The 24,681-nt window shown below is 42.4% G+C and overlaps 1 protein-coding gene across 2 annotated transcripts in view; it reads left to right on the top strand.

The window, feature by feature from the left end:
- Positions 1–24,681, top strand: part of LOC134344617 (poly(U)-binding-splicing factor PUF60-like) — a 67,407-nt gene that overhangs the window by 5,386 nt on the left and 37,340 nt on the right. The window contains exons 2-5 of one of the 2 annotated variants that reach the window (XM_063044738.1): positions 10,436–10,522; positions 14,266–14,355; positions 21,036–21,101; positions 22,293–22,454. In XM_063044738.1, the coding sequence (XP_062900808.1) occupies positions 10,436–10,522; positions 14,266–14,355; positions 21,036–21,101; positions 22,293–22,454 (405 nt within the window). The remainder of the gene's footprint in view (positions 1–10,435; positions 10,523–14,265; positions 14,356–21,035; positions 21,102–22,292; positions 22,455–24,681) is intronic. The other variant, XM_063044737.1, reaches the window with a different exon arrangement.

The following is a 24,681-nucleotide window of genomic DNA, read 5'->3' as shown; positions in this document are numbered from 1 at the left end:
GGGAATAGTTCACAAGGCACAGGATAGGTGTGTCTCATAGAAGTAGTAGTTCTCAACATGGCAGGGGTGGGCAACTGTGGCTGACAAGGGAAGTTAAGGACTGTATAAAAGCCAAGGAAAGGGGACACAAGGTGTCAAAAGTGAGTGGTAAGTTCGATGATTGGGAAGCTTGTCAAGTCCAACAAGGCAATGAGAAAAGCCATCACAAGGGAAAACATGAAATATGAGGTCTGATAAGGATATACCTCACTGATAATGAGGGCTAACTAGACAATAATATAAAGCAGGATATCAAAAGTTTTTTCAGTTATGTAAAGAGCTGATATTGGACCACTGGAAAATGATGCTGGTGAGGTAGTAATGGGGGACAAAGAAATGGCAGATGATCTTAATGGGTACTTTGCATCAGCCTTCACTGTGAATACACTAACAGGTTGTCAGAGGTCTGTAAGTGGCATTGCTATTACAAAGGAAAAAGGGCTATGCAAACTCAAAGTTCTGAAGATGGATAAGTCACCTGGCCCAGATGGACTATATCCCAGAGTTCTGAGAGAGGTTGCTGAAGAGATAACTTGTGCATTGGTAATGATCTTTCAAGAAACACTTGATTTTTGGTGTGGCCCTGGAGGACTGGAAAATTACAAATGGCACTCCACTCTTCAAGAAGGGAAGAAGGCCAAGGAAAAGAAATTACAGGCTAGTTAGCCTACCCTCAGGTTGGGAAAGTGAGGTCTATTATTAAGGATGAAATTTAGATACTTGGAGACTAATGATGAAATAAGTGGAAGTCAGCATGGTTTCTGTGAAGGGAAATCGTGCCTCACAAATCTTAGTTCTTCGAGGAAGTAACAAGGAGGATGGAATGCACTGCCACAGATTGCAGTGGAGGCCAAGTCCATGAGTATATTTAAGGAGGAAGTTGATCGTTTTCCTGATTGGTCAGGGCATCAAAGGATATGGCGAGAAGGCAGGTCTATGGGGTTGAGTGATATCCGGGAACAGCTGTGGTGAAATGGTGGAGCAGACTCGATGGACTGAATGGCCGAATTCTGCTCCTGCGTCTTATAGTCTAAGTGCAAAGAAATACAAATATTAGAAGAGAAGTAAGAAGGAATAAAAAAAAGTGATCCTCAACAGTCTAACAGGAGGGGGTCGTCACTTCCCCAGCTATAGGTTGACTCATGATAGAGCCTAATGGCCGAGGACAAGAATGACCTCACATATCGCTCTTTGGGGTAGCGCAGTTGTCTTGGTCTATTACTAAAAGTGCTCCTCTGTTCAGTCAAGGCAGCATGAAGAGGATGAGAAGCATTGTCCAGTATTGCCAGGATTTTCCGTAGGGTTCTTTGTTCTACCACATCCTCCAGTGTTTCCAATTTGACTCCAATAACAGAGCCAGCATTTCTAGCAACACACGTAAGTTGCTGGTGAACGCAGCAGGCCAGGCAGCATGTCTAGGAAGAGGTACAGTCGACGTTTCAGGCCGAGACCCTTTGTCAGAACTTTTGATGATGTGTTGCTTTCCTCTTCCTAGAGATGCTGCCTGGCCTGCTGCGTTCACCAGCAACCTTGATGTGTGTTGCTTGAATTTCCAGCACCTGCAGAATTCCTCGTGCCAGCCTTTCTAGTCAGTTTATTGAACCTGTTGGCATCACCTGTGTTGATGCCATTGCCCCGGCCCACTACTGCATAGAAAGTTGTACAGGTGACAACAGACTGGTAGAACATGTGAAGGAGAGACCTGCATACTCCAAAGGACCTCAGTCTCCTCAAGAAGTAGAGGTGACTCTGGTCCTCCTTGTACACAGCCTCTGTTGCTGTTGCACTCAAGACTGTCATCCAATTACTTGTAGGTCCTCATCATCAATAATAACAGGGAACAATGCAGGCTTAATCTCCTTAAAGTCTGTCAGGATCTGATAGAGCTGTTGATGATTTAGCTTGTACCATTTGACCAGGGCCCTGTGTTCATCCTCCCTTTATACACCCAAGTATTATTGAGTCATCAGAGAGTTTCTGCAGATGGCGTGACTCAGTGGTGTATCTGAGGCCCGAGGTATACAGGGTAAACAGGAAGGGAGCCAGTACGGTCCCCTGTGGAGTTCCAGTGCTGCATGTCTGACACACAGCTCTGAAGCTGCACATACTCTGGTCTGCCAGTCAGATAGTCCATTATCCAGGATACAATGGAAGTGCCATCCTACATGGAATGGATTCTCCCCCCCTCCCCCCAGCCATGAGGAATGTATGGTATTGAAGGCATGTGTGGAATCAAAGAACATGGGATACACAACTACTCAGAACCGGAACAGGCCATTCAACCCGTAGTGTTGTGCTGGACTACTAATTGTAGTAATTAATTGACTAACGAAGCTAATTCCTTCTGTCTGCACTCTGTCCATAACCCTCCATTCTGTATGCATTCATGCGCCTATCTAAGCCTCCCGAATGCCACTTTAGTATTTGCCTCTACCACCATCCCGTCTGTGCATGTGTGTGGGTGGAAATTGCTTTGTACATTCCCTTTGAACTTAGGCTCACTTGAAATGCATGCCTTCTAGCTTTAGACACTCTAGGGATAAAGATGTCAGCTGTCTAATATCTATGCCTCTCATAATCTTAGAAACTTCTGTCAGATCTCCTCTCAGTCTCTGCTGCTCTGGAGAAAACAAACTGTTTGTCCAACCTCCTTGTGGTATTTGCTCTTTAATCCAGAAAACATCCTGATAAACCTCTTCTGCAACCTCTTCAATGCCTCCATATCCATCCTATAATGCGGCAACCAGAACTGAATGCAACACTCCAGGTTTGATCAAACAGTGTTATAAAGCTGCAACATAACTTCTTGATTTTTGAACTCCAGATGGAAGCTTTTATTACTTTATCAACATCTGCAGCTATCTTCAGGGAGCTGTAGACTTGGACTCCAAGATCCAGCTCTGCATCAAAACTTAAGTGTCTCTTATTAACAGTGTGCTGTCTCTTTACATTTGATGTTCCAAAGTGCAACATAAATTTGGCCACTGTTTGCCATTTTTCACTCGTCTCTAACAGATCAATATTCTGCTGTATCCTCTGATATTTGTATTGTCTGAACCGAACTATCTCACCCATCCACATTTTCATCCAGGTCATTTTTGTTTATCAAGATATTTATATCCCAAACAGCAGAAGTCTCAGTACGGATCCCAGTGGAACACCGCTTGTTATTGACCTCCAACCAGAATGAGTCCTTTCAATTACTACCCTTTGTCATCTATGGGCAATCCAATTCTAAATCCAAAATGGTAACTCCCAACTCACCATGTGCCTTAATCTTCTGATGAGCCTTTCATCAGGGACCATGTCAAATGCCTTTCTACTATTTATGTAGCCAGTATTCACAGCTCTCTCTAAATAGGCCATGGTTTTCCAAATGCTTATCAATCCTATTCCCAAAGAATCCTTTCCAATAGCTTTCCTATAACTGACGTGAGACTCAGCGGTCTTTAGTTTCCAGGATTGTCGCTATTTTCCTCCTTGACCAACAGAACAACATCAGTTACTTGGGACTTTGCTTGTAACTAGATGTGATGCAAAGAATTTGGTCAGGGCTCCAGCATTCTAACTTGCCTCAACAACGAGAGATATATCCATCCCCTTAGGCTGTAGGGACATCCGCTTATTCTTTAAGAGACTCAACATCACATCTTTCTTTATCTCAATATGCCTTGACGTATTAGCATGCTCTACATTGATCTCTTGCTGTCCTTCACTAACCTTGATAAATACCTAAGCAAAGTACTTATTTAAGACCTCACTAACATCCTCCCCCTCCTCTTTTATCCTTGTGAGGTTTTTCCCTCTCAGTAGTTATCCTTGATCTTGGATTTATGTATATAGTGCTGTGGAATTCTCTTTAATCACACCTGTCAAGGACTTTTCATGCCCCCCTGGCTTTCCTAATTCTTTCCTTAAGTTCTTTCCTGGCTTCTTTATAGTCCTCAAGGGCTAGATTGATTTTTAGTTCCCTGAACCTTGTGTACACTGTTATCTTGACTAAAGTCACCACCACTTTCAACATCCAGTGTTCTCTTAGCTTTCCATCCTTGTAAATTCAGTTGAGGACTAAATTCAGTTGAGGACCTGTCCTATGCTCTGCATTTAGTCTTTTAACAACCTCTATATGCTGATGGGAACTTGCCCAAAGGCAACTGTTTCCAATTAACTCTCCCTTAGTACCTGCGTAATATCTTTAATCTGTGTCACTCCAGTTTGATACTTTTCTTCAAGTTCTCCATTTTGGCCTTGCACCTTGTCTGTCTGCTCTGTGATTTCTCTGTAACAGTGACCCTTTAATTTGCATTCTTTTATCACTCTCCCTTGTTCCACCTCATTGCACTAACAGCAATAAAATGTCATGCAAAACAAAGATTTTCACTGCACATAAGTACTTGTGTGACTAATAGACAAATCACCACATTCCAGCTCAGCTATAACCTGCTGTTTTCTTCATCAACTTTCATTGTCTGCAACTGACAATCTTTGTTGTCTGCAAACTTACATAGCCGACTGAGATTTTTGTCCAAATCATTCATAATCACAAATTAGAGGCCCCAGCACAGAACATCAGTGTTCAGAGAGCTCCACTCAGAATAACACTGCCCCACAACTGCACTCTCCTGGCGAACAGACCGAACTTCAGGGTGAGCCTTGAGCAACTTCGATTTGAAGGCTATGGGAACTAGAGCACATCAGGAACGTTGATGTCATGACATTTTTGCATCATCAGTGGGGACAGGAGAGGTTCCGGAAGATTGGAGGGTTGTGGATGTTGTCCCCTTATTCAAGAAAGGGAGTAGAGATAGCCCAGGAAATTATAGACCAGTAAGTTTTACTTCAGTGGTTGGCAAGTTGATGGAAAAGATCCTGAGAGGCAGGATTTATGAACATTTGGAGACGTATAATATGATTAGGAATAGTCAGCATGGCTTTGCCAAAGGCAGGTTGTGCCTTATGAACCTGACTGAATTTTTTGAGGATGTGACTAAACACGTTGATGAAGGTTGGGCAGTAGATGTATATGGATTTCAGCAAGGCATTTGATAAGGTACCCCATGCAAGGCTTATTGAGAAAGTAAGGAGGCATGGGATCTAAGGGGACATTGTTTTGTGGATCCAGAATTGTCTTGCCCACAGAAGGCAAAGAGTGGTTGTAGACGGTCTTATTCTACATGGAGGCAGGTAACCAGTGGTGTGTCACAGGGATATGTTCTGGGACCCTTACTCTTAATGATTTTTATTAATGACCTGGATGGGTTAGTAAACTTGCTGATGGCCCAAAGGTTGGGGGTGTTGTCGATAGTGTGGAGGTCTGTCAGAGGTTACGGCGGGACATTGATAGGAAGTAAAACTGGGCTGAAAAAGGGCAGGTGGAGTTCATCCCAGATAAGTGTGAGGTGGTTCATTTTGGTAGATCAAATATGATGGCAGTATTTAGTACTAATGGTAAGACTCTTGGCAGTGTGGAGGATCAGAGGGATCTTGGGGTCTGAACATTGGACACTCAAAGCTGCTATGCAGGTTGACTCTGTGGTTAAGAAGGCATACGGTGCATTGGCCTTCATCAATCATGGGATTGAGTTTAGGAGCCGAGAGGTAGCGATATAGGACCCTGGTCAGACCCCACTGTGCAGTTCTGGTCGCCTCCCTATAGGAAGGATGTGGAAGCCATAGAAAGGGTGCAGAGGAGATTTACAAGGATGTTGCCTGGATTGGGGAGCATGCCTTATGAGAATAGGTTGAGTGAACTCGGCCTTTTCTCCTTGGAGCGATGGAGGATGAGAGGTGGCCTGATAGAGGTGTATAAGATGATGAGAGGCATTGATCGTGTGGATAGTCAGAGGCTTTTTCCCAGGGCTGAAATGTCTAACACGAGAGGGCACAGTTTTAAGGTGCTTGGAAGTAGGTACAGAGGAGACATCTACAGAGGAGATGTTTTTTACGCAGAGAGCAGTGAATACGTGGAATGGGCTACCGGCGACAGTGGTGGAGGCGGATACGATAGGGTGGTTTAAGAGACTTCTGGGTAGGTATATGGAGCTTAGAAGAATGGAGGGCTATGGGTAACCCTAGGTAAATTGCAAGGTAAGGACATGTGCAGCACAGCTTTGTGGGCCGAAGGGCTTGTATTGTGTTGTAGGCTTCCTATGTTTCTATGACCAGCAATTCTGGAAGGAAGGACAAGCAGGAGCTAGACAATGATGGATTGAGCAGATTCAACTGTATTTTAATGCTAGAAGTGTTAAAGGTAAGGGTGGCCATTACAGAGAGGGAGAAAAAAAAACATCCTTAATGTTCTAGGATTTCAATATTTTAGAAATATAGAGTCAGAGGTTAAAAAATGGGATCAGTGACTATGGCAGATACACTTGGTAGCCATGAAGGGCTCATTCAAGACTCTTACATGAGTGGACTAGAAGCTGTCCTTTAGCTTGGTGGTATGTGCTTTCAGGTTTTTGCATCTTTCTGCCAGATGGGAAGGGGGCAGAAGAGAGAATGTTCAGTGTGGGTGTGATCTTTGATTATGTTCGCTGGTTTATTGAGGCAAGGAGAAATATAGACAGAGTCCATGGAGGGGGCAGCTGATTTTAATGTTGTTCTGAGCTGTGCCTACAACTGCAATTTCTTGTGGTCTTGGGAAGTGCAGTTGTCATACCAAGCTGTGATGCATTCATAAAGGACTCTTCCTATGATAAAGGGATATGACTTGAGCATAAAAGAGGGCAATCCAAATTTGTTAAGCCACCTGAGGCAGTACCAGAGCTACTGTGCCGCCTTTGCCAGCACATGTGTGGTGGTTGGATGTGGTGTTCATTCCCAAGAATGTGAAGCTCGCAATCTGATCAACCTCAGTACCATAAGTGTAAACCACCACCTTTCCTGAAATCAATGACAAGCTCTTGGTTTCTTAATAATTGAGGGAAACATTGCCATGGCACCATGCTACTGTGCTCTCTATTTCTGTCCTGTATACTGACTCATTGTTAGCTGAGATTTGGTGGTGTCATCTGCAAACTGAGAGGAGAATTTGGCTATGCAGTTGTGAGCATCCTTGTAGGGATTGGAGTGGAGAGCTGAGGACTCAGTATTTTGAGAGAATAGCGTAGAGGATAGTTGTGGTGTTGCTGCTGATCCTGTTTGCAGTTTGTTAGTCGGGAAGTCACAGGTCCATCTGCAAAAAAAAAAGCTGTTGAGTCCCAGATCTAGAAATTTGGAGATGTTTGCTTGGAATTCTAATATTGAAGGCAGAGTTGTCAATAAATGATAGTTTATAAGTCAAATTCAGAAAAATGAGGGGTGTCCTCATTGAAACCTATCAAATGTTGAAAACCCTTGATAAAGTGGATGTGGAGAATATGCTTTCTATGGTGGGAGAGTCTAAGACCAGAGGGCAGCCTCAGAATAGAAGGGCCTTTTTCAACTGAGATGAGGAATTTCTTTAGCCAGAGAGTGGTGAGAATCTGGAATTTGGTGCCACAGGTGGCTTTGGAGGCCAGGTTATTGGGTCTATTTGTTTAGTTGGCATGAAGGGAGAAGGCAGGAGATTAGGGTTGTGAAGAAAATTGGTTCAGCCATGTTGGAGTAGACTCGATGGCAAAACGGCCTGATTCTGCTCCTATATCTGATGGTCTTGTGGTCCGACATGGGTGTCTCGGATGCTTCGGGGATGCGTGCAGGGAGGTGGACCTGTTTTTGCTGTAGGAGAATTGCAGTTTGAGTTTGTTTAGGAGGTTGGAATTGATGTGTACCATGATGAACCTCTAATGGCAGATGGAGTTTACTCTTGACAAGTATTGCACTTTATCTTAAATTCCCCTAATGTACAGTTGCAAGGAGAGGTTTGTGAACCTGGTTTTCTGCATTAATTATTCACAATATGTGGTCTGATCTAAACAAATAACACACAGACCATTGTACTACTTGTCAATACTGCGTATACTATTTAAACAATCACAGTCTTGGTTCAAAAAAGTCTCTGAACCTCTGGTGTAATGCCGTTTCACTAAAGCTATTTGGAGTCGGGTGTTTCAGTCAATGAGCTGAGATTGGAGGTGTGGTTTGTAGAGATGCCCTGCTCTATATAATAATAATAAAAAAAATTACTGACGGAGATTGCTCTTAAGATTTGTTTATGTGCACCATGCCTCGATCAAAACAACTTTCAGAGGGCCTTAGAAGAAGAATTGTAGAGATGCATGAAGCTGGAAAAGGCTACGAAAGCATTTCTAAAGAGCTGAGTGTTCATCAGTCTACGGCAAGAGAAATTGTCTATAAGGAAGAAATTCAGTACTGTTGCTACTCTCCCTAGGAGTGGGTGTCCTGGAAAGATCAAACCAAGAGTAATGCTGAAGGAGGTGAAAAAGAACCCAAGGGTAACAGCAAAAGACATGCAGAAATCTCCACAGCTTGCTAAAGTCTCCGTTCGTGTGTCCACTCTAAGAAAAACACTGAACAAGAATAGTGTTAATGGAAGGACACCATGGAGGAAGCCACTGCTCTCTAACAGATGCTGCATGTCTCAAGTTTGCAAAGCACCACCTGGATGTTCCACAATGCTTCTGGACAGTGTTGTGTGGAAAGATAAGGCAAAAGTTGAACTCTTTGGCAGAAATACACAAGGGCACTGCACAACAACACCAAAACCTCATCCTAACTATGAAGCACGATGGAAGGAGCATCATGGTTTGGGCTGCTTTGCTGCCTCAGAGCCTGGACAGCTTCCAATCATTGATTGAGGGAACAATGAATTTAAAAATGAATCAAGGCTTTTTGCAGGAGAATGTCAGGGTAGTGGTCTGTCACCTGAAGCTTAATAGCAGTTGGATAATGCAACAAGACAATGATCCAAAACATGAGTAAATCAACAATGGTTTAAAAGGAAGAAAATTCATGGTTTGGAATGGCCAAGTCTGAGTCCTGACCTTAACCCAATTGAGATTCTGATGCATGACCTGAAGAGGGCTGTTTGTGTTAGGTATCACTGAAATGTTGATGAACTGAAACAGTTTTGTCTGGAGGAATGGTCTAAAATTCCTCCTCACTGTTGTGCAAATCTAATCAGTAGCCCCAGGAATTGGTAGAGGTTATTGCTGCTAGAGGAGGTTCCACCAGATATTAAATGCAGGAGTTCATATACTTTTTCCAGCCTGGGTTGTTAATGATGAAACAATGTGTTCAAAAAAGACTTGAAAGGTACAGTTGTGTGTGTGTGTCATTAGTTTAGACAGATTGTGTTCTTGTGACTGAGATGAAGATCAGACCACATTTTATGAATAAATATCGTAGAAAACCAGGTAATTGCAAAGGGTTCACAAACTTTTTCTTGCAACTGTATCTGCCTCTACCTCCACTACATGTAGGATGTTGCAAAGATCCAACACTTTGTAAAAAAAACACAACTTTAAAGTTTATTATAATTGGAAGTCATAGGGTAAATGACATCTTCTCCCCAAAGTGAAGTGTGAAACTCTAGAGGTTAGAGCTTTAAGGTGAGAAGGAGGATGTTGAAAGGAGATTTATAAGTCAGTGTTTTTGTTACTGGTTCTGGGGGAATGGTGGAAGCAGATATGACAATGGTAAGAGCAGGCAATGTGAAGGTAGGTGTATAGCTAAAGTTAGCATTGTAGTTGGCACAAACATTGTGGGCTGAAGGGCCTGTTCCTGAGCTGTGCTGTTCTGTTCTAGTTTTAGACTTCCCTACCCTCGGACACCAACTGTCTACCCTATCTATGCCTTTTGTATCTTGGGGTAGAGGAATCAGTAACTACAGAGCATAGTTTTAAGGTGAGAGGGAAAAGATTTAAAAGGGAGCTGAGGGGCAAGTTATGTTACAAGATAGTGAGTCTGTGAACGAGTTGCTAGAGGAAGTTGTAACTTTACTGACCTCTACAGCAGTTAAGACGTTTGCATAAGTTTAAGGATAAGAGACAAATACAGGGAAATAGGACTAACTCAGGGAGTCACTTTGATCTGTGATTGTTTCCATTTGCCCTTTAATAATCTCCAGATCCAGCAAACACCGGCTGTGTTTTCTGTCACAGCCTGGCATATCGGGCCCTTTGATTAGGGTTGGGGGTCACAGGGCTCCCAAAATTCAGAAAGATTTCTCTTTTGATGCTTTAGTCCTAATTTCCAGTATTTGCATCATAGCCTTAATCTTGAAGATTCACAAGAGCACAGGAAATTAGTAGCAGGTTAGTCCATCAGGCTCTTGGGTGCAACTCTGCCATTCAAAGTGATCATTGCTGGCCTTATTCCACAGTTGGATATCTTCAGCAGATAAGGTAAAAGGCATAAAAGATCCATATGACTACTTGGTATTCACTTACATGTTTTGGTCCGTTTCGATGGGTCTGATTCTGTAGCAAACTAAACTCCCTCTGCTTCCATACAGGGTGGTGACATTATGAAGCTGGAAAATGGGCAGACAAAGCTGGGCTTGCCACCACTCAACCCAGAGCAGCAGGAGGCACTGCAGAAGGTAAGCAAAGAGCTGAAAGGTCGTGACCCTCAACTTAGTGGATCCAAAAGCCTGTATCCATGCTGTCTTTGGAAAGGTAATTTTTACAATGCTAAGAGAGCAGGGCCACAGCGATTTGGAGGTAAGGTCAATGAGCAGGAATGTCTGAGAGTGGGGGAGGTGCGTCAGTGCATTCAGACAGTGTGTATGGGGGGGCACAGAAATTTACATGGAGTGGGGCAGGGAAGCTTCAACTACTTTGGTTATAGGGAGCTAAGCACTGATCTTCTGCTTCTGTACCACTGGTACATTGTGCTATCATACATTACTTTTTAAATTGCGGCGTGGTGTTTTTAGGCTGAAGGATGTGATCAAGAAACTTAGGCTAATATCAGCAAAAGGCAAATATCATAGACTGAAAAAACAAGCTCTTCAGCCAACCACGTCCACGCCAATCTTGCTCATCCACATTAACTATTTGCATGAAATATCCCTATATGTCTTTCCTACGTAACTGTTTAAATGCCTCTTAAATGCAGAAATGTGAAAATCAGAAACATTCCTTCAGCTCCTCTGGCACCATGTTACAGGATTTGACCTCAAAAAAAAAATTAAACAACTTTCCCCTTTAAAACTCTTTCCCCTCAGCTTAAACCTATGCTTTCTTATTTACCATGGAAAAACACTTGACTATCTCGATGCACAGGACCATAAGACATAGGAGCAGAATTAGGCCATTCAGTCCATCAAGTTTGCTCCACTACTCGATCATGGCTGATCCCAGATCCCACTCAACCCCATTCACCTGCCTCTCGCTATATCCTTTGATACCCTGATCAATCAGGAATCAAACAGCTTCCTTCTTAAATATACCCACAGATTTGGCCGCCACAGCATTGTGTGGCAGATCATTCCACAGATTTGCAACTGTCTGGGTAAAATAATACCTCCTAACATTGGTTCTAAAGGGTTGCAACTCAATTTTGAGGCTGTGCCCTCTAGTTCTGGATATCCTCACCACAGGAAACACCCTCTCCATATGCAGTGTCTTGAGCTCAGATGTTAACACATCACCTGTACCTCCACAGATGATCCCTGCCCTGCAACTTCTTCCAGGCATGATTTTTTGTTTTGCTCTACATTCCAGCATGTGTAGTCTGTTTCTCCATAATTTCTCTCAGCCCCTCATAATACTTTTCAGTGTTTGAGAAAAGTTAAAGATTGTGTACCAATCAGTATTTGGTAAGCATCGTTGTACCTGACTGACGTAAAATGAGGTTTTGAAGGGAGAAAGGAAGCTTGATGGGAAAGTAATGTTTGCAAAGATTGTGGCAAGATTTTAATCGTGCAAAATGAGTGATAGTGGTCAACTGGGTGATCACTGACTGCAGGTTCTGTGCAGGGATTCTTAGGGCTGCTTGCTCTTTGTATGTTTGATGGGTTCAGCTCAGAAAGGGCACAGCAACAGAGACCACTGCTGTTGTCTGTAAATAAAAAAAATAAAAATCAGTGGGTCTCGGCTTAGAAACATAGAAAACAGGAGCAGAAATGAACTATTCAGCTGTTCAAAACTACCTTACATTCAATATAATAATGACTGATCAACCAAATCAATCCCTGTTCGAATTTTCCTCCAATCTCCCTTGATTCATCTAGCCATCAGAATAAAACTTAACTTGATTTTATTTAATGACTTTATTTTAAATGCTTATTGTGGTAGTGTATTCCACAGGTTTACTGCTCAGAGAAGAAGTTGACCCAACCTATTAAACCTTCAAGAATCAACCCAGTGAAGCTGCTGTGCATTGCCTCTAATGTATGCCATTCTTTCACTATGGAGACCAACCGATACGCAGTTCCCTAAGTGTGGCCCAATCAGCTCCCTGTGAAGTTGCGGAGAAGTCTCCCTGCCAGTTTACTTCAGGCTGATTGCAGTGAAGTTCATTAGTTTTCTGAATCATGGACCTGCATACCAGCATTTAGTGTTTGTCCTCTGAAGCAGCTCTGAGAAATGAAAAGAAAGAAACGATCACAAGATTACGAGTGGTTAGCTTTAAAAGATTTTGCCACAACTGGAGTACTGTTTGTAAATGTGATGTGATTGTTGTATAACACTGGACTATACAGGTTAACGAGAGATGCACAAGAATGGAACCAAGGCTGGAGAATGATGGTTAGCAGCAGAGATGGACTTCAGTGTTTTCCTTGGCATATTGGGTTTGGAGGGGTAGTGGTGGCAAGGCCCTGATGTCGCAAAATAACTTGATTGAACAAAGAAAAACATACACCAAGAGAACATTACAACATAGTATAGGCCCTTTTAACCTACTCTGGGATCATTCTAACCCTTTCCTCATGCATATCCCTCTATTTTTCTCTCATCCATGTGCCTATCAAAGAGTGTCTTAAATGCTCCTAATATATCTATCTGCCTCTTTCATCGCTGCTGGCAGAGCGTTTCACGCACTCACCACTCTGTAAAAAGAATACTTGCCTCTGGCGTTTCCCCCACACTTACCTCAAATCACCTTAAAATTATTTTATTTTTATTTGGGGAGATACAGCACAGTAATAGGATCTTCTGGCCCAATAGGGGCATTGCCCAATTATACCCATGTGCCCAACTAACCTGTTAATCTGTAGTCTTTGGACTGTGAGGAAACCGGAGACCAAACCAGTACACGGTTATGGAGAAGGTATAAACTCCTTACACTTGTGGGAATTGAACCTGGACCGCAAACGCTATAAAATGATACGCTGACCTGTCTAAAATATTTATCTATTTTTGCAGTAAATATTTCTATTGACTTGTATCTGTCTGGGGCAGTGAATTCCAGAGATTCATCACTCTGGGAGTAGAACTTCCTGCGTGCCTCTACTTTAAATACCCACCCCCTTATCCCATGACTATATCCCACTTATTTGAGACTTGCCAATTAGAAAAAATAGATGGGGGCATAGATTCTTAAGACTTCTGCTGCGTAGAAATAGGTGCTTTGGCCCATCTCGTGTGATGATTATCATGTCTATTTATGTTAACCCCATGCCTGTATTAATTCCATATCCTTTGAGCTGTTCATTCAGGTATCTGTCTAGAAGTTACTTAAGTTTGGTTACCATCACCTCCTCTAGCAGTTTATCCCAGATGCTGACTGCTTTTGCGTGGGGAAAAATTTACTCCTCCAATCTCCTTTAAACCTCTCATCATTTTAGGCCTGTGTTTTAGACAAATAGGTGGTGTCTGTCTTGTTTAGTATCAGGCACATTTCATCTCAGATCTGTAGTGTTTTGCCTCTTAGTTAAGAGTATTGTTGAATCACAACTGGAGCATGTATACTGAAGTAGTGAACGTGAAGGATGCAAGTATTGTGCAGGAGGCTAACAAATTTTTTGAGATGCAGCGTGGTAGCAGCTGCTTAAGGCCCAGTGGAAATGTACTATCCAATTACACCCATGTGACTAATTAACCTACTAACCTGTACACCTTTGGACTGTGGGAGGAAACCGGAGCACCCAGAGGAAACTCACACGGTCACAGGGCGAGTGTACAAACTCCTTACGGTGACACCACATTCCTTCTGGTAAAGAGTGAAATCATTCATTCTGCCCATGCAGCCCACATTTGCCCATATGAATTATGGTGCCAATGCCACATATCAGCCCTATTCTGTGAGCCTTCACTGTTGTTTGTTCTGTATCCAGCAAGCATGGAACCATAGCATATGACAGACAAAACCTTTATTCTAGTTTCTTTTCTTTTCCAGGCCAAGAAGTATGCAATGGAACAAAGCATCAAGAGTGTGTTAGTGAAGCAGACGATCGCCCACCAGCAGCAACAGCTCACTAACCTGCAGGTGAGTTCCAGGTGGGCCCCACTGTGCTACCATGGCAGTACCAGTCAGTGCTGTGTCCCCAGTGGATACCACCTGTAACCTACTGTATGTACATTGTGGATCATGTTGATATGCGAGTCTAAATCAAAATAAAACAGCAGATGATGGAAATCTAGAATAATAATAAAATGCTGGATATACTCAGAGAGGCAGCATTGCTGGGAGGAGAAGCAGAATTAATGTTTAGGATTGGAGACTGTTCATCAGAACTGATGAAGGGTTTACTGACCAGAAATGTTGACAAGATTTATCTTCGCACAGATCTGGCCTGACCTGCTGACCATTTCCAGCATTTTAAGACTTTGTTTGTTTGGTGTGTGTATCCTTGCTCCCCTGTAATGAAGGTTCAGTGCACTGTTCCCAAATGCCATGCAATGGCGTCATATTGCTAGAGAGTAGAAAATGCAGACAGAGGCTGCTGTAGTGCATTGCAAGGGTACCTGTACAGTACCTGAGACAGTTGCAGTTATACGACAAGGAAACGGTCTCTTTGGCCCACTGTCGCCTCTGTGGTGTGAAATTCTGTGTATAACATTGTTCCTCATCTGTTAATAGTTTTCATTTAGCACTGTTTTCCACAGTGTGTGGTTGGATCCCTGGGAGTGATTGGGTTTCTGTTTTAGCTATAAATGTCAATTTGTTGTTATCATCATCATCCTTTAAAATACTTACTCTGGGAATGGATTTTCTAAGGTTCTGAGCGACTTGAGCAATTTTTAGGCTTTGCTGTTTACTGGTGGAGTGTTGTAAAAGTAGATTGCTGAAAGATGCACTAATTTCTTGTTGAAGGGGAGGGGTTTATATTTTCCTCTGCCCAGAATTACAATTTTGCTACTTTTGGAGTGTCTCCATTATTTTTTGCCAGAGTGCTTGTGAAACAGTGACATTAGTGGTGTCACCTGCCCTCTGTGCCTGAGAATTACCCATGAGCACGTGTGGATTATAACAATGGATGGTGGTATTCCTGTTTGTGTGCAGTTCAGCATATTTAACACTTTGTTTCACTAATTCCAGTGTATCCTGCGTGAGTCCTGGATTTGTCAGTTGGTTTTGAACTACTGGACATTTGTAACGGGAGGTTTGTGGTGAGCTCTCCAGTTTCATTGGCAGTGCAACAGATGCCTCATGGCAGAACATTCAGTACTCAGCTACTCTCATTACCATTCATAATGCACTGTTAAACTTCAATTATATTTTCTTGTTGTAGTTACTGCTTTTCTGAACAATGATGGTGTCTGGTTGAAATAAAGACGCCAAACAATTTCCAAATGTCTTGTGGTTTTAGAATATGTCTTATCAGGAACATACTCTCAATACATAGATGGTTTGTACTGGTGTTTCATATGCTGAAAATTTATATAGACTTCTGTACATTTTTATGATTTCTCCTCTTCATTTCTGTATTTTCCAATTATGTGAATTCACTGCTGCATCACAGAGGCATATTTAGATTAGATGGTAGCATTTGCTATAGGCTGGTAGTGTTGGGTAGTTGAGAGATTGCCTTTTCCAATGCTGTATGAATCTGATGTGAGCTCATTCCTGCCTGAAACTGTATGATGAAGGATCGGCTTAGAGTTGCAGATTATTAAGCAAGTACCTGCCATTTTTGGCTTGACAGTACATTCCTACTATGATTTCCACTTATTTTCTGTGTTTCACCCTTCCCGGACACCTGTCTGTCATTCATAATTGATGTGTTTTGTCAGTAACTTCAAATGGTTCAACTTTAAAGTTTAAACAGTGAGATTTCCACTTGGATACTATGTTCAAGTTCTTGGTCTGTTTCTCACCTGTGACAGCTGGCAATATATCCCGACAGGGTAAGGGCCAGTCAGCAAAAGCCTCCCAATGAAACGTTACCAGCTAAATGTATGAAGACTTCTGAAGGTGCATTACTGTGATTTTAGCTTGAAGCATCTTCAGCTGCTGCCAGGTAGTGGCATAATGTTGAGGCTAAAGAGTTCTAGACACTGCCAAAGCAAGCTCTTCGGGATTGAAAGAATTATGGATAATAACTTTGGAATTGCTGCTATCCTTAGAATGCTGGGTATTCTAAACAGCTACACTGTGGCATTGAGCACAGTTCACTGGGTTTAGTGGAAGATGAATCAAAATGGAGTGTAATAATGGTGCAGACTGCTGGAGGTACATCTGACTTGTAAGGTCTATGCATCCTGGGTATGTGAGTGCAGAGTAGCTTCCTGGACCAACTCTTGCACATGTAACTTGCACACATAGTGAACTAGAAAATCAGAATGTTCTGTTTAGTGTGTTCTTGGGCTGCATCTCACGAGCAGTAGCAAATGCTGACTGTGGCACATAGTTTTATAACAGTTGATCAAAGCCTTGGTTTTATTGACAGAAATTTACTTGCAAAACATCTGAGGTTGATCAGAAGAATTAGGTCATGAGTTTCAGGACTGAGGATATAGAAGCTGAAAGCAGAATGTAGCAAGTACAAGTGGGAATGCACATCAGCCCATGGAGAGATGCTTAAAAATATAGATGTAGTGGAAATTTTAAAATAAAGCCATTGGCTTACCAAGCAGCAGCATGGGTTATTGAATATGAGAGGCTGGTGGAGTGACTGAGTAAAGCTGAGTAATAATATTCATTCACTGTGATGGGATTGTAGGGTGAGCTTCCAAGTTACCAGTGAGAGGTGAGGAACAGATGTGTGGGCAGGTTATAATAATTTAAATATGGGTGACATGAAGTCTTGCACTTCAGGGGTTCAAATGCAAGACAAATATCTGTGGGTAGGACCTTGGGGGTGTTGATATACAAAGAGAACTTGGATGCAAGTTCATAGCTCCCTGTATAGTACTGTTCTAGTGTTTTCCTGTGACCATGTGGCTTCCGCTCCCCATTTGATGGGAATGTGGGAAGAAAATTTTATTGGAAAAATTAGTAGAAAACATGATAGTTGAGCATCATAGCCTTGGCCAACAGTTCATTCTCCTGTATATAGATGCTGATATGTGTAGCCCTGTGCCAAATTTATGAATCCTGGATTAATTCCCCTTTGAACTGTAATGTAGCTGCTTGGGACTAATTCACTGAGTCTAAGTATGCACTTGGGATATTTGCTGCTGAGCTGCATTGTATGCTTTTCAGATTACTGCTCAGTAACTAACAATTAGTGTTGGCCACTTTAGATCAGGACTAGACTATTGAACCAGAATTAGGTTTAATGTTATTGGCAAAAGCCACGAAGCTTGCTTGTTTCTGTACAGAAAATTGCTTGCTTCTATTCACAATTTAGGATGTGCAGGTCAGAGAGAGTGTAGAGGGAGATGCCCTAGGATAACTTGGATGCTAGATTTCAGGTGTGTGCTTGGATTGGGACAGCTAGTGATGTGTACCTAGAGGAGGGCAAAATTGAGAGTTGATTTGGTTAAGGGGGCAAGATCGTGACTGGTTCAGGGAATGTGGAGAAAAGCTGTTCCCAATAACTTTTCAGGAACAAGGGCCACAGATTTTAAGCAAACGGCAGGTGACCCTTCTGTTTTCTCGAGGCTTTGGAGAGGGTGCAGAAAATATTCTCGGTGTTGCCTGGATTAAAGATAAACTGTAAAGAGATTAGATTAATTTCTGCCACACACAAACTGCTGGAGGAACTCAGCAGGCCAGGCAACATCTCTGGAACAAAGTACTGTCGACGTTTCAGGCTGAGGCCCTGTAAAGATGAAGAGTCTTTGCCTGAAATGTCAACTGTACTCTTTTCGATTGGTACTGCCTGACCTGCTAAATTCTTCCAGCATGATAGGATTAATTTCTTTTGTTTTTTTTCTGGGGAAGTTGCTGAAGGGAGTTTTACTAAACTACATATAAATTAATGAGAGACATAGTCTTCCCTGGGATAGAATTGTCAAATATTAGAACTAAGTTAATGGCAAGTGGGAGAAAATTTAAAGGAGGTATTCGAGACCGTTTTTTTTTACGGTGCTGGGTGTCCAGAATGTGCTGTCAAGGATGGTGGTGGAAGCTGGTAGTGCAGGAGGCCAGCTGGAATCTGAGTCAAATAACTGTTGTGATTTCAGAGATTGGAGTGTTGCTTTGTGAACTGGATTCCAGATTGGGCTGCAATAAACTGAAACCTACACTGTAGAGCAGAATCTAAGTGCTTGATGGGTGGTTAGCTGGTTGGCCAGTTCATCATCCATTTTCCTCTGGTTTAAAGTTACTTTACTCTTAATTGAAGTACTAGGTTCTCGGTCTTTTCAGTTGCATGAAATTCTCCCTTACATGTACACATCCTTATTTGTTGCATCAGTAATATCAGGCCTGTCTCTGATTAGAGTGAGTTCCTTTATTTAAAAAGAAATTGAGCTTACTTGAAACTGTATGCATGTACGTCAGGGCTCCAGTTAATTTGACATTTTGTGTACTTTGTTCTGCCCCTAATCATAGGTTAGATTAAAAGTTGAAAAGGGGTGAGTGGCACCATAACAAAATCCCAAGAGATCTCATAGTGAAAACCTTTTGTTTGGAAGCCCTTTTATTGTTGGCTGCTTATTGTACAGCAAGGAGCAGCCTTGGATCTGATTTGATTGCATCTGGCTGGAGGTTGTCATAGCCAGGGGTGGTAATGGGGACAAACTCCCACTACCTATTAAGTGCTTCCAATGGCGTGCGCCTCAAATAACCTCTGACAACCAAGTCTAGCTCCGGGCCTTCACATGTGGCTTAGCTACTAATACTGGTGGAACCGCTTGTACTGACAGGAGAAGGGGCAAAGGTGGCTTGCTGGCACCAGTTGCTTTTTGGGCAGATCATCTAGGAGAAGGAAAACTCATCTCAAACCTCCACTGCCTTGTGGCTATACCCACTCATGGGGAAGGCTTCAGGAGTAAACCCCTGAGGAAAAATCCGGAGTTGGAGCCCCCAAGGCAGTCCTATATTGAGTTCAATGCTGGCTGGCAACTCCTGCAATGCTGCTGGTACCAAACTCTATTGGTCTCTAATGTTTGGGCTCATCAGGTGCATGGAGGGGGGAGCTTGCTACATGGGCAACAGCTTGCTGTCCATATTGTACTGTTCAGGCTTGTGCATCTAGACAGCTAGGACACAATATCCGTGTTCAGCTCTGACCGACAGAGGCCTCACCTCACCAGTCTGAATCTTTGTTCTGTGATTTATATGTCCTTTCACATTTTGTTCACCTCCAGGTTACTTAACAGAAAATTACTATATTGTGAATAATATACTGGTGTGGATTGAGTATGGGTTGTGAGGATGTGAATGGTGGGGTTCAGTGATCTGGAATGGGGCCAGGTCCATTGACCAAGAGTTCCAGTGGAGTTTGAGGGATAGAGACAGGCAGAGTGAGTGGACAGGAATGTGGTAGGCAGGTTCAATGTAATGTAGAAAATTGAGGTCTTCCTTTGGTGGCAAACTGGCAATAAGACTGTGCTGCTTAAATCACAAACAAGAGAAAATCTGCAGATGCTGGAAATCCAAGCAACACACACAAAATGCTGGAGGAACTCAGCAGGCCAGGCAGCATCTATGAAAAAGTACAGTCAACACTTCACAGACCGAAACATCAATTGTACGCTTTCCATACATGTTGCTTGGCCTGCTGAGTTCCTCCAGCACTTTGTATGTGTTGCCTATACTTTTTAAAACTGAAATGGATGGATGATGCTGTCAGAGGGACCTGGGTATCTTTTGTATAGAAATTACTCAAGATTGTACAACAAGCAATTAGAACGCAAAGGGTAAGAGTTAGGTGTACTACTGCTGCTTAGGCCCTAATGAGGCAGTGTAGAATATTGTGGACTGGCCAAATTCTTGCAGCAGAGGGAATATAGTGAATTGATAGCTGGGAACGCTTGTACAGGAGATTGGGTGAGGACCACGAAGGTTGTTTTATGAAGTAGACTGGACCTATTCTGTCCTACGTTTAGTAGAATGAAAGGTGATCTCGTTGATTGGAGCAGTGTTCTTACATTACCTACAGTGTCTAGATCCAGGGGTTGGACTGTCAGGGAGCAGGCAGCCATTGATAGATTTTTAGCTGTTAAGGGAATTGAGGGGTATGTAGTCAGTGCAGGAAAATGGGTTGAGGGAGCTTAACCTTGGTTTTTATCATGGAGCAGGCATGAGAGCCTGAATGGCCTCTTGCTGCTTCTACTTGTGGTATCTTGATATACATTCAGTCTTCTCCTCCCATGTCCTGTTTGTAATTCTGTGGCCAATTTTGCGATCTTCATTGTGTGCGGTCTTTTCCTTTTGCATGTTCAGGTAGCCTTGGGGAAGGGGATGTAGCTTATGGAGAGGGAATGAAGTCAGACAGTGTGACATTATTAAATACACTGATGTAAACTGCAGAACTTGTTAGTGGGAGGTACGGCTTGTAGGAGTAGTAACAATAAAGGGGCTTCATTGTATGTAGGCAGATACACAAAGTCAATGCAGTGAGTTCAGTATACACGGGTTTTGCTTAGGGCTCATGTCCTGAAACAGAAATCCACTGTGGTTTTATATCACTTGTAAACATTTTCAAATAGTGAGGTCTTAACCTTTTTAAATCTTGGAGGGAACTCTGGCATACCCACATCCATAACACTGTCACCTCAAATTTAAAAGAAGCCTTTATTAGATTTTTTTCATAAGTGACTTCCTCTCATCAGACACTGGGTTCCTTTCGGAAATGGGGATGCTGGGAACTGTGCGATTGTCTCGACTCCAAAGATCAGGTAGGGACTCTTACCACAAAAGCACTGACAGAGTTTTGAAAATGTTGTGAGCTATTTGATTTGTTCTGGTTAAAAGCCCACAAAGGTAGCCCATCTGCAGGAGCGATGCAGAAACACCAGTGCAGGTAGTTGATTGCAGATTCCGATCTGTCATGTTAAGATGGAGTGGAAGAAAGAGGTGGGAGTTTAAATCCATTATAAAGCTAGTTTCAGCCCTTTCCCTGTTGAACGTTTTATTTGGAAGTTGTTCAGCCTGTTGCGTATATTTTGAAACTGAAGCTGCTGATCTGAGGAAACTTGCCATGATAGGCGATGTTTCCATGTCTCTTTGTGCTTCTCATCACATCTGATCTGCTGAACAATTTCCATAGCTGTTTTGGCAGCACTCTGGAAGTAGAGATGTGTGTGGAGAGAAAGTTTTTAATTCTTTTTCCCCTTTAGTTCTTTCTTTGTTGCTCCTTTTACTCTTGTTTCTTTTCCGAATTTTGCCTGCTTCCCACCACTGGGAAGTGGCCTAGCCTCTGCTTTCTCATTGATCATCAAAGTTGTCTGATTAACTGTTTCTGAAGATGTTACTTTTTGCTTGATAAAGGGAACATTGTCCTTGGGACGTTGTTTGCCTCTTTTTCTCCTTTCCCCAGCCTGACCAGCAGCTGAAGATTTTGATTCCAGGTATTGAGTGGCTGTGGATGCCCTTCCTGCCTGAGAGTAAAATTGATGTTAGACTACCCATTAACCAGCACATTTGGATGTGGGACTGCAGCTAAGATCTCCTGCAGCACGCTCCCCCCCCTCCACTTTCATCCTATTGGAGCATGCACTGAACAAACTCTGCATTTTAATGAGGACACCCAACTGTTGTATAAGTGGGTAGTTTGACATTCCAGGCATAATTAAAAAAAGTTAAAGCCAAACTTCAAAAGGCTTCCAAGCCAACCTCTGCTTGTTTCAGATAGTATGAACCACAGTAAGTGCTAGATATTCTCCCTCCATTAAGCTCTTTTTAAACTGCACTTGTTACTGAGATCTGCATACAGTAGAGTTGCCAGAAAGATGTGGCCTGATACTTAACCGCATACAATAATGCTCTGTTACTTGTCTCGTTGTCCAGAGCCTCTGTTAGGGTGTTGTGATAGTATGGGTTATTTGATAGTATGTACTTACTGGTTTTTTTCTCTCTGTCTGGATCAGATGGCAGCACAGAGGCAGCGGGCGTTGGCGATTATGTGCCGAGTTTACGTTGGATCGATTTACTATGAGCTGGGAGAAGATACCATTCGTCAGGCCTTTGCTCCCTTTGGACCAATTAAAAGCATCGATATGTCATGGGACTCTGTTACGATGAAGCACAAGGTTCTAATTTCCATCACCTTTCTATGTATTGGGTTGTATTTTTGGGTAACTTTAAGCCCTGTTAACAGCTAATAGTCCCAGTGGATGCTCTGTGAAACAATATGTGCTAATGCTGACATCTAATCCCTCTGGACTTGATTCTGCCTCCCCAACCGGTGCATTGTCATTCTGGGTCCCATCTCTCCTTGTCTGCAAAGATATAAGTCTCCCTTCTGTGGAGGTACAACTTGTGCTTGTACAGGTCACAGTGCCCTGGATGAGATCACGATAACCAAATTACTGATGAATGTGATATCATTAATTTGAGATTTTGGCTATTATTCCTCGAATGGACCTTGTATATTGACATATCCCCATTAAAATCTGCCACTTTCTGATTCAGTTCCCTTTGTATCTTCAACATTTCTACTGTAAGCCAAGCAGCCCTAGCTTCTCCGGTCTAAACTAACAGCTGATGTAATTCATTCCTTGAACCATTTGCGCAGTTTTCCTGTGCATAGAGCAGTACAGCACAGAGTAAGACCTGAAGGTGCCAAATTAATTATTTTGTCTGCTTGCACGTGATCCAAATCTCTCCATTTCCTGCATATTCATCAGTATGTTTAAAGCCTCTAAAATCCCACTATTGTATCTACTTCCATCACTACTGCTGATATCTAGTATATTGCCCAACGCACCTTCTTTCTTTTCTCTCCCCCTCCCTCAAATAGAACAAAGAACAGTACAGCACAGCAACAGGCTCTTCAGCCCACAATGTTGCACTGTACCAAATAAATTACTAATCAAATAGCCAACTAAATTAATCCCTTAATGTCCATATACTTACTTTCATGTGCCTATCTGCACATCCCTTAATGTATCTGCTTCTACACTACCCTGGGCAGTGCCTTCCAGGCATCCCCCCTCACATCTCTTCTCTCCCCTTAAATGCATGCCATTTGATATTAGACATTGTTTAATAAAGATATTGTCTGTCTATGTGTCTCATAATCTTAAACCTCTATCAGAGGGAACCACCCAAGTTACAGCACGTGGCCTCTAATCAAGACGATATCATGTTAAACCTCTTCTGTACCCTCTCCAAAGCCCCAACATCCTTCCAATAATGAAGCAACCATAAATGTATGCAATACTCCAGATGCGGCCTAACTGGAGTTGTATAAAGCTATAACTTGACTTTTGAACTCGGCCTTGATGAGCAAAGGGAAGCATACCATGTGCAGTTAAGTCAGAACCAGAATCAGGTTTATTATCACCTCAAGTGACGTAAAATTTATTAACTTAGCAGCAGTTCAATGAAATACAAAGAGAAAAAATAAATAAATGAAATAAAAGTAATAACAAGTAAATCAATTACAGAATACGTATATTGAACAGATTAAAAAAAAACAAATACTGTATATTAAAAAAAAGTGAGGTGGTGTCCAAGGGTGTTCAGTGTCCATTTAGAAGAGAAGAAGGTGTTCCTGAATTGCTGAGTGTGTGCCTTCAGGCTTCTGTACCTCCTACCTGATGGTAATAGTGAGAAAAGGGCATGCCCTGGGTGCTGGAGATCCTTAATAATGGACGCTGCCTTTCTGAGACACTGCTCCCTGAAGATGTCCTTGGTACTTTGTAGGCTAGTACCCAAGATGGAGCCGACTAAATTTACAACCCTCTGCAGCTTCTTTCAGTTGTGTGCAGTAGCCCCCCCCCAATATCAGACAGTGATGCAGCCTGTTACCTACATGTATATGTATATATGTATAATGTATATATGTATATGTGTATATATGTATATGTGTATATATGTATATGTGTGTATATGTATATGTGTGTGTGTGTGTGTGTGTATATATATATATATATAAATATATATATAATATCTATCACAAACAGTGGAGTTCTCAGTACCTGCAGAACACCACGAATCTTAGGCCTCTCCAACCCTTCAATCAGAACCCTCTGTCTAATATGGGCAAGTCAGTTCTAAATCCAAACAGCCAATTCACCATGGATCCCGTGCATCTTAATCTTATGGATGAGCCTCTCAGAGGGACCTTGCCAAGTGTCTTAAGGTCCATGTAGACAACATCCACAGCTCTGCCTTCATTACCCTCATCACCTCATCAAAAAAACACTCAAGTTAGTCGGTCATGACTTGCCTCACACAAAGCTATGCTGGCTACGATTTTCCAAATGATTCTATCCCTAAGTATTCTCTTCAGTAACTTCCCTACCATTGACT

This window comes from Mobula hypostoma, chromosome 3, assembly GCF_963921235.1.
Source record: "Mobula hypostoma chromosome 3, sMobHyp1.1, whole genome shotgun sequence".
Classification (NCBI taxonomy): Eukaryota; Metazoa; Chordata; class Chondrichthyes; order Myliobatiformes; family Myliobatidae; genus Mobula; species Mobula hypostoma.
Note: the sequence above shows the minus strand (reverse complement) of the source record. Positions and strands in the feature narration are given on the sequence as shown.